The sequence below is a fragment of the Myotis nattereri genome, assembly GCF_964212035.1.
Source record: "Myotis nattereri genome assembly, chromosome: 7".
Taxonomy (NCBI): Eukaryota; Metazoa; Chordata; class Mammalia; order Chiroptera; family Vespertilionidae; genus Myotis; species Myotis nattereri.
In genome coordinates, this window is record NC_138082.1 from 37,902,984 (window position 1) to 37,918,982 (window position 15,999).

General features: G+C 38.5%; 1 protein-coding gene across 2 annotated transcripts in view; it reads right to left on the bottom strand.

Annotated features, from left to right (window-relative positions):
* The window catches only part of PPP1R1C (protein phosphatase 1 regulatory inhibitor subunit 1C), a 103,564-nt gene extending 100,258 nt beyond the window's left edge, over positions 1 to 3,306 (bottom strand). Inside the window, exons 1-2 of one of the 2 annotated variants that reach the window (XM_081095127.1) lie at positions 2,824 to 3,306; positions 1,110 to 1,170 (exon numbers count right to left, since the gene is read on the bottom strand). In XM_081095127.1, coding sequence (XP_080951253.1) covers positions 1,110 to 1,170; positions 2,824 to 2,904 — 142 coding nt within the window. In that variant the 5' untranslated portion in view covers positions 2,905 to 3,306. The remainder of the gene's footprint in view (positions 1 to 1,109; positions 1,171 to 2,823) is intronic. The other variant, XM_081095128.1, reaches the window with a different exon arrangement.
* Positions 3,307 to 15,999: the final 12,693 nt, after the last annotated feature.

Genomic DNA, 15,999 nt, shown 5'->3' on the forward strand with positions numbered 1-15,999 from the left:
TGCAGGCCCCCTAGAGGGGATGGAGCCCGAAAACCGGGCATGTGCCCTAACTGGGAATCGAACCGGTGACCTCTTGATTCATGGGTCAACACAACCACTGAGCCATACAGGCCAGGCTGCTTATTTGTTTTTTTTTTATCAGCTAACCACATTCCTATTTTTGGACCCAATGATAAATATTCTATTCGATTTTTACCTTCTTTTCTTATGTATATTCTCTAATAAGAAAGGAATCTGAAAAAGTCTGTCTGTTTTGTCCTGATATTCTTAAAACAGATCACTTACTCCAATCTATACTTAGACTTGTTTCCACTATTCAAACTCCTTTTGTCCATCCTTATTGTTTATACCTACAAAAATCCAACACCAAGTCCTGCCTGGCTACCAATTAATCCAATGACCTTTGCCATCTTATGTTATTAGAAAAAGCACTTAAATGTGAGATTAAAATCACCTCCATTTATTTAATAACTAAATAATGTTTGGGTATTGCAGATCATTGTTCTTTATCAGAAATAATAATCAGCTTTACTTCTTTACAGGAAATGGAAAATAAAACCTCAACAAATGGATGCAATCCTTCAGAATGGCTCTCAAATGGACAGAGAGGAAAATTGATCTGGTTACTTGTCAATTGCATTATTCAGAGATGACATCATCTGCAAAGCTATAGCCAATGCTGGCTCATTGCCCACCCGTGACAGCCTTTCATAGATAAAAAACCTGTTCCGTAAAGACATAAGCATCTCGAGAGCTGTCATTTGAGCTTTGAAACCTAATTACGTAACTTTCTACCAGCCTCATTAGTAAGCACTAAATCAAATTCTATACAAACACCTGAACACAGGACAGCGAATGCTAACAAAACATTTCATAGCATATCAGCATCACCAGTGTGTTATTCTAGAAGAAAAGCAGGCTGTTGGCTGAGACCGTTTCTATATTTATTTCTGCTATTGTTTATGATCCACTGTAGAGATGAACCTGTTAGATTGTTGCTAATTGAAACGCAGAATTAAAGTCTTTTGGCACTGAAATGCTCTTTGATGTTATCCTGACAATTCTATTCTGTCCCATCAGAGAGCGTGAAACACAACATGCTTCTTTACCTGGCGGGTTGTGCTCGTTGAGAATCACAAGTGAGGCCGGTGTAGGTCTTCTTTTCCTGATCTGTGAACAGCAAAGGCCCCGCTGAGGTCAGTGAGAGTCAGGCACTGCTCCAGGTTGCCCTGCAGCTTGCAAAGCTGCCCCATCCTCATCTTTCCCAACATACAAAAGCAAATATCTGGAGGGTGCACAGTAGGTGCTCGCTCACTAAATTTATTTTGAAACACAGAAAGTCAGACAGTGGAACTGTCATATGTGAATATCACCTTTGTTTACCAAAAAGCTACTACACTTCCACAAAAAAGAAGTAGTTGTATACAATCAAATGATGCCTCTGAAAATTAATATGCACTGAAGGTAGAGGGATGACTTGCTAATTTCATAATATTAATGATGCTTTAAAGATCCATTGTCCTTATTTCTAAATGAGTGAAGCTTAGAAAACTCAAATTTCTAGCAGGTTAAATTTAACAGCATGAGTTTTAAATTGTAATTAATATTATAAGTTTTTCTTATTTTCTAGTATAGTATTTAGAATAAATCAACAAATAAAAAATAAATATGGATCTTATGAGGGTATGTTATTCATTTAAAACTAATTGTTTTAGTGTGTGGTTTTTTTCTTAATTTAAGTTATTGGAGTATATTATGATTAGAATCTCTAATATGTCCATGATTCTTTGAATATATAGGTAAATTCCTGAAGTACATGTCAGTAGGAGAGTAGACAAAATTTACTAATGACATCTTGTCCAAGATAGAACCAATGCCTCATTCAACACAGATGCATGTTCAAGGTTGTATTTAACTGGCCCAAGCCTGGGTGAATTTACTTCAACCTTGTGGAAAATTATGAGTCTCAGATTTAATAATTGTTTTTAAAGCTTTGTATATAATATTTGGTAAAAGATTCGGGGATAACTTAGGTTTTAAGAAATTAATGAATTAAGTTGATGACCCTGTAAATTTCTTTGCTTTTGCCTCCTCGCTGCTATAATTTTACCACAAATGATATTTTAAGTGGTTCTGAATATGAAAGGCAATACTACAGATGTAAACCAATCACATGTGGGAGAGTCAGAGACAGAGACAAAGAGAAAAATACATATAGACATAGTATAGATGGAAAAGGAATTCAGGAAATGTTAAAATACTATCTTTAATATCTGAATTAAATGTTTTTTAAATTATACATATACCTACACATCCTATCTATCATATGTTACATATATTTATAATTACTGCTCTGGATATATAATAAAAAACATTAAAATAAAATATTAAGTCTATAATCTGAAATCATTCCAAGATTTAATGCTTTCATTGTTAAATGAACCTTTATTTATCTTTTTATTTCATAAATAATGAAATAAAAGGTTGTTAAATTTTAGAATTTATTTTTAAGTTTCTCTAAATGTTGAACCTGCTATTTTAATAAGCAAAAGAAAAGATATTTTCAGATCCAAATCTGAATTGCTAACATAACCATTCTCCCTAACAGATGCTAATTTTGCATCCCATGAAATGCTGCAATAGTTCACCCAGTGCAACTCAAATACAAGGGCATATGGAAACCAATTTATTTCTCATTCATGTATCCTGGAAATCCACGAAGTTGGGCAAATTCAAGAGGTAGAGAAACCTTCAATTAATAACAAGAATGTATGTCCATGTTACTCTATATCCAATAACTGGTCCCCACCCAATTCTGCTTACCTGCTCCGCCGCTTCGGGTGCAATCTGACTCTGGAACAAAGGTACAGCAAACTGTATCTTTTTGGGACTGTTGGGCTCCATGGCAATGATGAGAATTAGTCAGACACGTGAAGGACTCAGAAGGACTAACCCCAAGTGGTGTCTGGGATGTGTTTCCTCGGGCACACTCCACCCAGCCACACAGAGCGCTTCGTAATAAATAGCTGTAATTCCAGCGTGAGCAAGTGAAGACGCCGAGGTCTGAGTAACTCCCTCCTTAAAATCCACACCGATGTCTGGTTTGACCGTTCCTCACCAACCTCTCGGATCTTCTCAGCACAAGACAGAAAGGAATAATAAGCTAATTGTATGCCTCTTCACTAATACACATGCCAAACATTCACTCAGCAGCTAATTGAAAATGCAATGCTAGCCTTGAAGGACTCGCTGCCCTGGGATTTGAAAGAAAGGCTCTATCCATTGCACATTGCTAACCGGCTGCTCAAAAGTGCAACGTAAGCTCCCTCTGAGCATTGCAGGGATGGGCCATTCATTATTGATGAATATAAAGCAGGAAGTTTTTGGAGTTGGGGGCAGGGTCTGAGTATGGGATCATTTCATTTCTCTTGCAGCAACTTATAATTCAGACACCCTTGCTATTTTACATTCAGCCACCAAATAGATGAATGGCCACAGAGGGTAAGCCACAACCAATAATACCTGCTGTATCTGGTTAGGTGAGATTGATCACAGCAGGCAGAGCATCTGTGGCGTAGTGAGGACAGCACTGTCACCCGCTGAGCAGATCTTGGTTCAGGTTCCCTCTTCCATTAACAAGCTCTGTAGCCTGAAGCAAACCACAGGCTACGTCTAGGCCCCCATACTCTCACTAGAAAAATGGGGGGTTGGGCTCAATGACCTTTAAGATCCTTTCTGTTTCAACATTCTACAATTGTAGTTCTACAATTTTCATTAGAGCGGAAATTATTGGATAGCTAAATTTAGCAAACAGCTTGGTCACTGCTGCTGCAATGACCTCTATTTCATTTCCTGGTGGAGCTGGATATACCCTCTGATTTGGAAGAACACAGAAATGACTAGAAAACATTAGTGGAAACATAAGCAGGGGTCCTCAAACTTTTTAAATGGGGGGCCAGTTCACTGTCCCTCAGACTGTTGGAGGGCCGGACTATAGTTTAAAAAAAAAACTATGAACAAATTCCTATGCACACAGCAGTGGCAAAAACACCTGGCGGGCCGGATAAATGTTTTCGGCGGGCCGCATGTGGCCCGCGGGCTGTAGTTTGAGGACCCCTGCATGGTATCCGACATTGTGTTTTGTTGTCAATAGTGGGGATATGTGCAAAGATAAAGGAAGAACTTGGGGAAAATTTTCATAAAAGGTGTAATCTCCAAAATGATAGATGGTGGTCCTATTGGCTGGTGGTCAAGGTAGAGAAACACTGCCTGCTCTCCACACCTGTGAATGTTAAAGGGGAGGCAATAACATAGATGGCCTTCATGCATTCGACTCCTTTTGTGAAGGAAGCCTGACAATGAAGCAGCTTTCATGGAAGAAAGTACTTAGCTTTCTACTTCCTTATTTGAAATGTATTGTTGCCCGGCCAATGTTGCTCAGTGGTTGAGTGTTGTTCTAAGAATCAAGAGGTCCTGGTTTGATTCTAGATCAGAGCACATGCCCAGATTTCGGGCTAGATCTCCAGTAGGGGGCATGCAGGAGGCAGATGATGGATGATGTTTCTGTCTCTTTATCCCTTCCCCTTTCTCTCTAAATAATCAATAAAAACATTTTAAAAGAAATATATTGTTTAATGAATACTAGATTTCTTATATGTTTTTGGATTTATATAATGCATTTAGACATTGACTATGATTCCAGTTACTAACAAATGAAGTTTTCTTCCTTTTTAAAAAAATTCTGAGCCCATACCAGGAACCCATCTTAATGATTTAAGCATGCAACATTCTGTTGAAAGAACACAGAAAGTAATATGCATTATTCAAGCAGACTTCTACACCCACTAGGGAAAAAGCAAATGCGGATGTGGATGTGAAAGCACTTTCAGTTGGAGAACAGTGCTGGCCAGCAAGAACTTTGTGATGGGTGCATCCTTGTAGTGTCGAAGGAAAACTTACAAATTGCATTATGTGTAATAGGTTAGAAAGGCTCTAAAAGAAAATCTGAATCAATATCTTTAACGAACTTATTTCTCTGGATATGTTTTCAAATTATATACAAGGAAAACAAGGAAGTATTTTTAGTGAGAAATTAATTCAAAACTTTATTTAGAGTAATGATTAAGAGCATGATATACTTGGCAGCCTAGATTTCAAACCCTGTCTCTAATACTTATTCAGTTTATCCACATGGGCAGTAATAGAACTTTCTACTTGTGAGGTTTAGATGAATTAATTTTTTTAAAAAGCTCATTACATGTTCAGCATATGATGCCACTCAGTAAAAGATAGCTGTTACTTTTCCTTCATTAGATAGCAGACTAATAGGTGATAAAGTGAAATTTTATGTATGCATTATGATATAAATATTGACTAAATGATTCTCATTAACTAACTGCTCTATTTTGAATAGTTTGACCAGAGATAATATAGTATAAAGGGATTACCTAGCCCCTTTAAGCTTCTTCTTCCCCAGGCCAGCTCCTGGGCATACTGCGGGACTCAGCTCAGGTTTATCACCTCTAAGAAGCTTTTATAGGTTTATTCCTACTCACACTGGGCTTAGACCCACCTCTTCTGTATTCCCAAAACACCCAGCATACCTCTACCTAGTACAATAACTACATGACTGTCTTTTTACTGGTTAGCATTTTGAAATGCCATCCATCCATCTAGCAAGTATTTGTTGACTCTACTCTGAGCCAGGCCTTTTGCTATGGCATTAGAGGATAGACTGTGGTCAAAGGTGAGTGAAGTCATTTTAAAGCTAAATTCTTTTTCTAAGAATCACGTAAAATACAACTTAAATTTGAAATAATCTAAAAAATTTCATGTGTTTATGTGGAGAGTGTAATTATACTGAATATTGGGTGTACGCTTTTCTCCCTGTTAGAGATAATAGTAATAGCTAACCCTCATATGACATTTACTGTGTACCAGGCACTATTATAAGTGCTTTATCTGAGTTGATTTATCTAAAACTCTTAACAACCCTTTGAGATAGATGTCAGTGCCACCCCGGTCCCTAATTTAAAATGAGGAAACTGAGAATCTGAGAGTTTAGTCAATTTGCTCAAGGTCATCCAGGTAATGCATGGCAGGGCCAAGATTCAAACCAGGCCTAGAACCTGGGCTTTTAATCACAATGGCCACTATAATATAAGGCCTACAAAGAAGGCACCAGAACCTCTCTCACACTGATATTTCTCTCTCACATCGATGTTCCTCTCTCTCTCCCCCTCCTCTCTAAAATCAATTAAAAAAAAAATATCCCCGGGTGAGGATTTAAAACAATAACAACAAACAAAATAGCTTCCAAGTTCACCTATGCTGCTTTAAATCTTATATTGTTTCACATTCTACACTTATAAGAAGACTCCTCAGGCAAAACTCACTAAACAACCTTTAATACACTCTAAACCCCACAGCACTTAAGTATAAAAGTGTACTGTAGCCACCCTCATGCTTAAAAGCTGACATCATTGATCCATATGTTTATTTAGTGCCTAACATATCCTTTTAAGTTGTTTCTTAATGTTTCATGATTGCAATTTTGTCTTCCCTAACTCAAACAAATGTTGATTTACTCTAGGATCTTCATATCAATAAATGCTATGTTTATAATATGTGTTGAATTGAAGAATTACTACTGAGTTATATAAATACTCAGGATTTTTTTTTCTCCTGACTATGGACATGGTGTTTTGTTTAATATTTTTCTGGGTCATCACTCAACTATTTTTTATCTTTGTTTCTTATGGATGTAGGCTCACTAAAGAAGCCAGAAATCGGAGAAAGGTTTTCAGCAAGTTCATATCAGCCGGGAGGCTAGAGCAGTAAGTTCCCATCAGAGAGAGGAAGTCTGCTTTGAAGGACCTTTGGACCCGTGGGACTTTGTTGATGCCACCATTGGGGAAGCAGCTCACTGGGCAGTCTGAGCTGGGGAGAGTCATACGGAGACACAGTCCATCACAGCCTAGTATGGACCAGGCACCTTTGAAATTTTAGACCAGGTGGACTGTTACAAAGATTTTTAGCTCAGGTCCAGCAAAGACACAGGGGTAATAAGAAGAAGATAATGAGATTTATTCCTTACCCATCCCTCTTTTCATTTGTTTTCATATCTTTCAGTTTTATTCATGGTCATAGTTTAATTTTAGCCTTTCCCTGCCTTTTATTTGGGGGTGGTGATTGTTACATGAAATATAGAATTGTAATTAATGTGTTTACCTAATTTATATAAGTTTACAAAATGATTTCATAAATATTAGTCATTCATCCAACAAATATTTATTGAACATCTCATTCTATGCCAAACACTGGGATATAGACATGCACAAAATAAAGTCCCAAATTTCAAAGAACTTACCATTAAGGGAAGGCAGAATCCTAAACAAATAAGCATCACAGAACTAGAAATGTTATAGTAGAACGTGGTGATAGGAAATAGAAAGGGACCTGGGTAGGAGGGTGATGGCTGTCCCTGGGCCACAGGCACTTTTTGTTTGCCTTCACTGTGTTTTTTAAAATTGAGATGACATTTTAAAGCTCATGAAAACAAAGACATCCCGTTTCTCTTAATAAAGTGGAAGGTCTGGAAAATCTGGGTTCTCATAGCCACAAGGTCACCATCAACTGCAGCAACATAGAGCTACTTTCTGTAAACATGACAGAGATTTCCACAGAGAGCAAGAGGTTTCATCAGGGCTAATATAGGGTGGGCATGGTATTCATACTAGCTAGTTCCAGTCGATCCCTGAGCTAGAGGAAAAGGCATGACAACATTTTATACCATGCAAAGAAACGCAAGATGTACTGTGAAGGCAATAGGTAGAACTAGAAAAATTTAAGTAAGAGAGTATCATCACTGGATTTGAGTCCTAGAAAGGTCACTGTTGTACTTGTGTGGAGCATAGACTTGAAGGAGTAAAAACCAGAGGCAAGAGCATCTGAAGACATTATAATAATCTACTTAAGAGATGACAAAAGCCTTAACTAAAGTAGCAGCAGTGAAGGTGGAGAGAGGTAGATGGACAGAATATAGTTATTTAATGGAATTGGATGGTGATAAAAAGAGGGGTGAAAGAATGATGGGTCCAAGGTATCTTATTTAGCAGCTTAGCATACAGGATATCATTCACTGAGAGAGAATGTGAGGATGATAAGATATAAAGCAAAAATCAATGATATTTTATTTAGATTTGGGTTGGTACCAGTGAGCCCTGTGAGTCATAACGCTCCTTACATTTTATTATAATTAAAATTAGTGAAAATCAACTTTTAAAATAAAGATGGAAATTATAACCATTTCTTAGGGTGGATGTGAACAGTTAGAGTCATAATCCATGAAAAGTGCTTAGCACATCGCCTGATTGGATGGTATTTTGCCAGAATGGCTACAACATCTCCTGTTCCGCTTATTCTTCTGCAATGTGCTCTTACTACTCACTCACAATTAGAATGGAGTCTAATTCCTCTCTCCTTCGTGACTGATCTGTAACCAATAGACTACAGAGGAAGTGATGCCACATGACTGCTGAAGCTAAGTCATAAAAGGCCATAAGGAGAACCAAGATGGCGGCATAGGTTAACACCGGAGTTTGCTGCTTTGAACAACTACTTCAAAAGTGAAACCAAAAAACGGAAGGGACATCACCCAGAACCACAGGAACCCTGGCTGAGTGGAAATCCTACAACTAGGAGGAAAGAGAAACGCATACGGACACTCAGAGGAGGCGCAGTGCTGAAGTAAAATTCTGAGGTGTGGAGTGCGAGGGAGCGGGCTGGCGGCGGAGGGCACGGTTGGCATTTTCAATCGGGAGGGAGTCGCAGACTCTAAGCTCCAGATACAGGCGAGTCTTTAGGGACCCAGACTCAAACGGGAGAAGCGGGACTGTCTGGCTTCGGTCAGAGCGAGTGCAGCTTTCTCTCTGAGTTTTGCAGCGGGTGCTGGGACTCAGAGAGGCAAAGCCCCTGGGGACAGGACTGAGAGCCGCCATAACTGCTCTCTCCGGCCCACCCTGTTGATCCTGTGCGACCTGCCCCGCCCAAGCCCTGCACTGAGGCATTTGCCGGATAGCCCCAGGCAAAGGCTAGATTAGCACCTCCCTAGAGAACAGAAGTTCTCTCACTGCAGACACAGCTGATTCTCATAGCCACTTGGCCTAGAGGTCAAACCCTCCCTGGTATTAACTACAAGACTGCACACAAAGACCACTAGGGGGTGCACCAAGGAAGCATAACAAAATGCGGAGACAAAGAAACAGGACAAAATTGTCAATGGAAGATATAGAGTTCAGAACCACACTTTTAAGGTCTCTCAAGAACTGTTTAGAAGCCGCCGATAAACTTAATGAGATCTACAAGAAAACTAATGAGACCCTCGATGTTATATTGGGGAATCAACTAGAAATTAAGCATACACTGACTGAAATAAAGAATATTATACAGACTCCCGACAGCAGACCAGAGGAGCGCAAGAATCAAGTCAATGATTTGAAATGCGAGGAAGCAAAAAACACCCAACCGGAAAAGCAAAATGAAAAAAGAATCCAAAAATGCGAGGATAGTGTAAGGAGCCTCTGGGACAGCTTCAAGCGTACCAACATCAGAATTATAGGGGTGCCAGAAGATGAGAGAGAGCAAGATATTGAAAACCTATTTGAAGAAATAATGACAGAAAACTTCCCCCACCTGGTGAAAGAAATGGACTTACAGGTCCAAGAAGCGCGGAGAACCCCAAACAAAAGGAATCCAAAGAGGACCACACCAAGACACATCATAATTAAAATGCCAAGAGCAAAAGATAAAGAGAGAATCTTAAAAACAGCAAGAGAAAGAAAGTCAGTTACCTACAAGGGAATACCCATACGACTGTCAGCTGATTTCTCAACAGAAACTTTGCAGGCCAGAAGGGAGTGGCAAGAAATATTCAAAGTGATGAATACCAAGAACCTACAACCAAGATTACTTTATCCAGCAAAGCTATCATTCAGAATTGAAGGTCAGATAAAGAGCTTCACAGATAAGGAAAAGCTAAAGGAGTTCATCACCACCAAACCAGGATTATATGAAATGCTGAAAGGTATCCTTTAAGAAGAGGAAGAGGAAGAAAAAGGTAAAGACACAAATTATGACAACAAATATGCATCTATCAACAAGTGAATCTAAGAATCAAGTGATAAGTAATCTGATGAACAGAATGAACTGTTGATTATAATAGAATCAGGGACATAGAAAGGGAATGGACTGACTATTCTTGCGGGGGGAAGGGGTGTGGGAGATGCGGGAAGAGACTGGACAAAAATCGTGCACCTATGGATGAGGACAGTGGGTGGGGAGTGAGGGCGGAGGGTGGGGCGGGAACTGGGAGGAGGGGAGTTATGGGGGGGAAAAAAAGAGGAACAAATGTAATAATCTGAACAATAAAGATTTAATTAAAAAAAAAATAGGCCATACAAATTTTACTTCGTTCTCTTACTTCAATTTACTCTCTAGTACCTCCATCTGGGACTGCTCCCTCTTAGAAACCAGCTATCACCCTAAAAAAGTCAAAGCCACTTGAAAGATACACGCAAGCACTCTGGTCTACAGCCTCGACTGAGCCTGGGAGTCATGCTTACCAAGATACCAGATATATAAGTTAAAAAGCCCCCAGAACATTCTAGTCCTTAAGTGGTCAAGTCATCCCAGCTGATTGTGTTTTTTGAGCTTATGACATGAAGATGCAAACAACAACAACAACAACAACAACAACAACAAGCATTCCTGCTCTGCTTTGTCTGCCTACATTCCAGGTGCTTGCTCTTGGGACACTTTCTTTCAGAACCCACGTGCAGTGAGAAGGCCAAGTGACAAGAAGAGGTCATATGTTGACTCCAGACAACAATTCCAGTGAAGGCGAGCCTTTGAGTCATCACAGCCATCCCATGAGACATGTGAGTGAAGAAGCCTCCAGATGACTTCAGCCCCGGCCATCTGAGTCACCTCAAGCTGTTTGTGTATTCCATCTGAGGCCCCAGACATCATGGAGCTATCCTCACTTTGCCATGTCTGAATTCTTGACCTACAGAATTTGGCAACATGTAAACTGATTGTTGTTTATACCACTAAGTTTGGAACAGGCTCACTCACATTTAGAATGGAGTCTAATTCCTCTCCCCTTGGTGACAAATATAGACAAAACTCAGTAATTGTTGGCTACTCTTAAAATTAGAATTATTTTTGTAACAGCTGGCCATTACATATATATGTGTGTATTATATATATTTATTTATAACTCAGAAGAGAAGTGTACTTTAAAGCTATGTGCATAAAAACATGAGTCATTGTCAAATAAACAATAGAAGACATGGGGGTAGATGAATTAATCCAAGCAGTATGTGGGATGCAAAGAGAAGGAAGTATATAATTTTGAGGAACCCAAAGGTTAAGGAAGGAAAGAGAAGGCAGCATGGAAACAAACGAAAATTATTCAGACAGACCAGGAAAGAATCATAACATGGAAGTCAAGGTTACTAGTAAAGAAGGTTTCTTTAGGAACATGTAATCAGTACAAAAACAAACAAATAACAACAACAACAAACCTGCAGAAAACATAATTATGATCATTAAAATGTATCTGTTAAATTTTAGTAGCTAGGATGACAAAAAGGATTGGGAGATGGGTAAGTGGGGAAAAATCTTGGCGATTAAAAGAAAGTCTGCTTCATACATAGGACTTTATTGTAGAGAGTGTGAAAGAGACTGGATGTCTTATAGATGAACAAGACTTGAGTATGCCCTGGGCTGCAAGGAGGTAGCCATTCAACACAGAGGATGACATACAGAAGATACAGAGAAGAGAGGAGGAGAATTTATAAAAGGAAATGTAAATATAATTTTTTAAGTTGAAGAAAATAAAGTGCAGACAATTTATTTCAGATTATATGTCTGTTTTCTGTGCTGAAATTACTACTTTGGATTCCTGAATAGTAGGGCAGTCTTCTTTATGGATGCCACAGATGTGTTTCTCTTTCTTAAAAATATAAATAAACAAATCAATGAAGAAATAATTCATTTGTAAAAGTGTTCACATTTTACCAATTTTTGATAATGTGATAAAATGATGTTATAATGCCATTTTATTGGGTGTGAATTTGGAATAACTTCTAAAATCTCACCCCTCGTTGTTAGTATGGTTTTCAAATAATTTAGTTTTTTTTTCACATTGTATTAAGTACAGTTATGTTTATTAAACAGTATGTTTAGTATAATTTCATTACATATTTTTATGGATACACACACATACTCATGCATAAACACATGCTGATAGACACATATACACTTACTTATATTTTTGTGTGTGATCTAAGAAAACTGTTTAAAAGGACCTGTTCTGAGATGTTACTAAGAATTATCTGTGGATGGTGGAGTACAGGTTACATCTTTGTTCTTTATGCTTTTCTATTTTATAAAATGGGCAAGTGTTAATTTTATAATTAAAATATTAGCTTCCAGAATAACAAAGATATGTGTTTAAATAATACATTCTTTTTTTGTTTGGTTGGTTGTTGTTTTTTTGTTAATCCTCACCCAAGGATATTTTTCCATTGATTTTTAGAGAAAGTGGAAGGGAGAAGGAGAGACAGAGAAACATTGATGTGAGAGAGACACATCAATTGGTTGCCTCCTGCATGCACCCCGACCAGGGCGGGGTACTTGCAATCAAGGTACATGCCTTTGACGGGAATCAAACCTGGGACCCTTCAGTGCATGGGCCAACACTCTATCCACTGAGCCAAACCAGCTAGGGTTTAAATAATACTTTCTATAAAAAGGCTTAATTTTCGTTCATTAAGATATTATTTTTATACTTTCCCTTAAATAAAAAAAAATGAATATAGAGTCGTTTTTCAAAAAAAATGTTTGTTTGTTTGTTTTTAAATTAAGGACAACCTGCATTGGATGAGAGCATTATTTCCATAAGACATTGAATTTGCCTTACCTATTAAATGCAAAAGAACACTGTTCTTAACACTCTTGTATTTACCTCTAAGAGCAATATAACAGGGTAAACTGCAGGTACATAAGAGGGCCTTTCAATATACTTGCTAATACATGTAATATAATGCATAGAAACTACAATAATTGGAATTGCTTGTTTTCTTGTAGTTTTCTTGAAAACAGCTATTATTTTCTTATTGCCTTAGCTTTGTTGATTCTTTCTCTAAGCTATGAATAGCAAAACATAGTCTTACTTTTACTGGCACATAATTAAAACAGAATGAATGAGAGAGAGAGAGAGAGAGAGAGAGAGAGAGAGAGAGAGAGAGAGAGAGAGAGAGAGAGAGAGATAATTAACAGGGCAGAAGATGAAGCTCTTTAAACTTTAAGGAACTCCAAGCCTTCTACTCAGAAAACATGTTCAAATTGTAAATGGCATTACATAATACAAAAATGTGATCAGGCAACATATGAAATATATTCTGGTACTGCTCTTCAGTCAGAGAAGACTTGAAGGAACAAGTTCTCTCCAAGGTCTGCCCAGTCTTACTTTTTAGATGTCTTGCAAAAGAGAAACTTAAATACATAAAACATTCTGAAGAAAACAACTCCCCAGCTAATATAATATCACTAGTTTTGTTCTTCAATGCCAGATACAGAGCATTCATCCTGTAACCACGCAGAAACCTTATTTTCTCTAATCTGGCCTTTATTTCAATTTATTTCCTTTGACTCAAACTGGCCTCACCCAGTGCCCTTGACTCACCCGCCTCCCTCTCCCTTGCTTAATCATTAAGCCCTCAGGACAACGAGGTCTGGTCAGCACCCAGTAGTTATAGAAAAAGGTCCTGGGTCTATTGACTATTGAGACAGTTTTCAATCAAACTAAACGTAATATCTTGGCCTCAGTTGCGTTTTAGCTCTGGACCCCTCCCCCCCCCCCCAAAAAAAAAGCTGAATGATCCCACAGAACAAATCTTTGCAAAATTGGACTGCTCCATTAGTCCCCATGGTTAATGAAACTTTCCTTATATAATCCATCTCCTAAAAGCCATGGGGGAGTCAGCATTAACTGCCTGTGATTCTGGGTGTGGAGCCATGTCCATAATAAACCCTTACTTTCTTGGTCGCAAACTCCTGTTCCTAACTTATTGGGCTTTGATGCACAGAGGCAAATGGACCCCTTCAGTCTGGTAACAACCTCAATTACCTCCAAGATTTTAAATTTATAATTTTTCAAGGCAGGATTTTGTGGGTCACCTAAGATCTGTGCCTTGTAACCTTGTATGATTGATGTCAGGCACAATTTTTATAGTAATCAAAATGTTGGTAGATTCTTAAACCCTTTCATTCATTTTACATGTATGAGGAAAAGCATTTTATGTACTACTTTTATCTGCTGACTGTTTTGAAATGATTGAAGAAGACAGGCAACGGCTGCGCTCCTGAAATGTTGAAGTACTTTACTTTAAAATACAAGTGACATTTTAGAGGGTACTCAGGTGTAACCAGTGGGAGAGCAGGTAAATCCCAGCCAGGGGCTGCTGCCAGCCTAATTCTGACCTCCAGAGACCAGTGAAAATTCTGACTTGTGGTTCTCAGACTCGGAGCTTCTCCCAAACCCAAACTGACCTTCTGCTTGTGCTTTGGTGAGTCTCCCCCTCCACCCCTTCATGCGTGGACAGTGTCAACTAGTTTCTTCCTACCCCGGGGCACAGCTAGAAAATGTGAGTTCCCCAGAGGAAGGGCCCATCCTGTGTGTGAGGTTATGAGTGCGATGCTTCAGGTTTATCTTAGTTCTGGAGGAAACCCTTCTCAGAGTAGATGCCAAATCTTTATGCAAGGGGTATGACCACAGTCTTTTCCAATTACAATTTGTAATAAGAATAGAATCTAAGTTCTGTGATGAGGTAAAAAAAAAAAAAGTGGTAAGAAATATTCTTAGAGTGTAATATTCTGTATGGGTAAAACACTAATACTTAGGTGACTGCTTAAAGGCATGATACAGGGAAGAAAAATTGGAGATAAATGTCTACATAAGTCACAAATTAATTCATCAGAAACAGAAAGTTGGTGTTAATAATAATTGATCTAACAAGCTTCTCAAAATCTTTTTTTAATAAAACAGGATGTAAATTTAAGTTACGTATAAATGTGATTAGAACAGGTTCATCCAATATAGGTGTCAACCAGGCTATCTATAATAATAAAAGCATAATATGCTAATAAGACTGGACATCCTTCCAAACGACCTTCTGAACAAAGCCGGGGCTGCGAGGGAAGCCAGGGCCCCGGGTGCGAGAGGGAAGCCAGTGCCAGCAGCAGGAGGAAGGAAAGCCTACTCTTGCACGAATTTCATGCATCAGGCCTCTAGTAGTATTATATGAATTTATACTATATTTAGATTATGTTTTTCAAGAAATATATTTGACTAGAACAACTCTGCAGAAAATACCAATTGTCTTTGTACTCTTCATGTCAGAGAAAGATCCACTTTGCCAAAAATTCCTTTTCTTCTGACATATACCTCAAGAAATTATTAACTTAAGTTGATACTTTAACAGTCATCATTTTGCCATTATTATTATACTAGAGGCCCGGGGCACGAAATTCATGCACGGTAGGCTCCCTAGGCCTGCCAGCGATCAGGGACGATCGGGGCCTTCTGGCTGCCACCCAGGGCCTTCCTTCGTTCTGTGCCACCCTCTGGTGGTCAGCACACTTCATAGCAAGTGCTCAAACTCCCGAGGGGACACTTTGCATATTAGCCTTTTATATATATGGATTATTATAAAACTTGATAAATTCTTTCTGTCTTATTCTTTCTGCTCACCTGCATTCCAACTATGTGAATGATATTTATACATTTAGTACTTTGTGTATGTTCCCTTTGTTCTGACTTCTATTAAAAAAAGTAAGTTATTTATAAGATGATTGCAACTTTTGGCTTCATGCTGTTGCAATTTAGCAATCTTCTAGTTCTGAGTGAACTCTGAAAGAAATATGATAGCTATT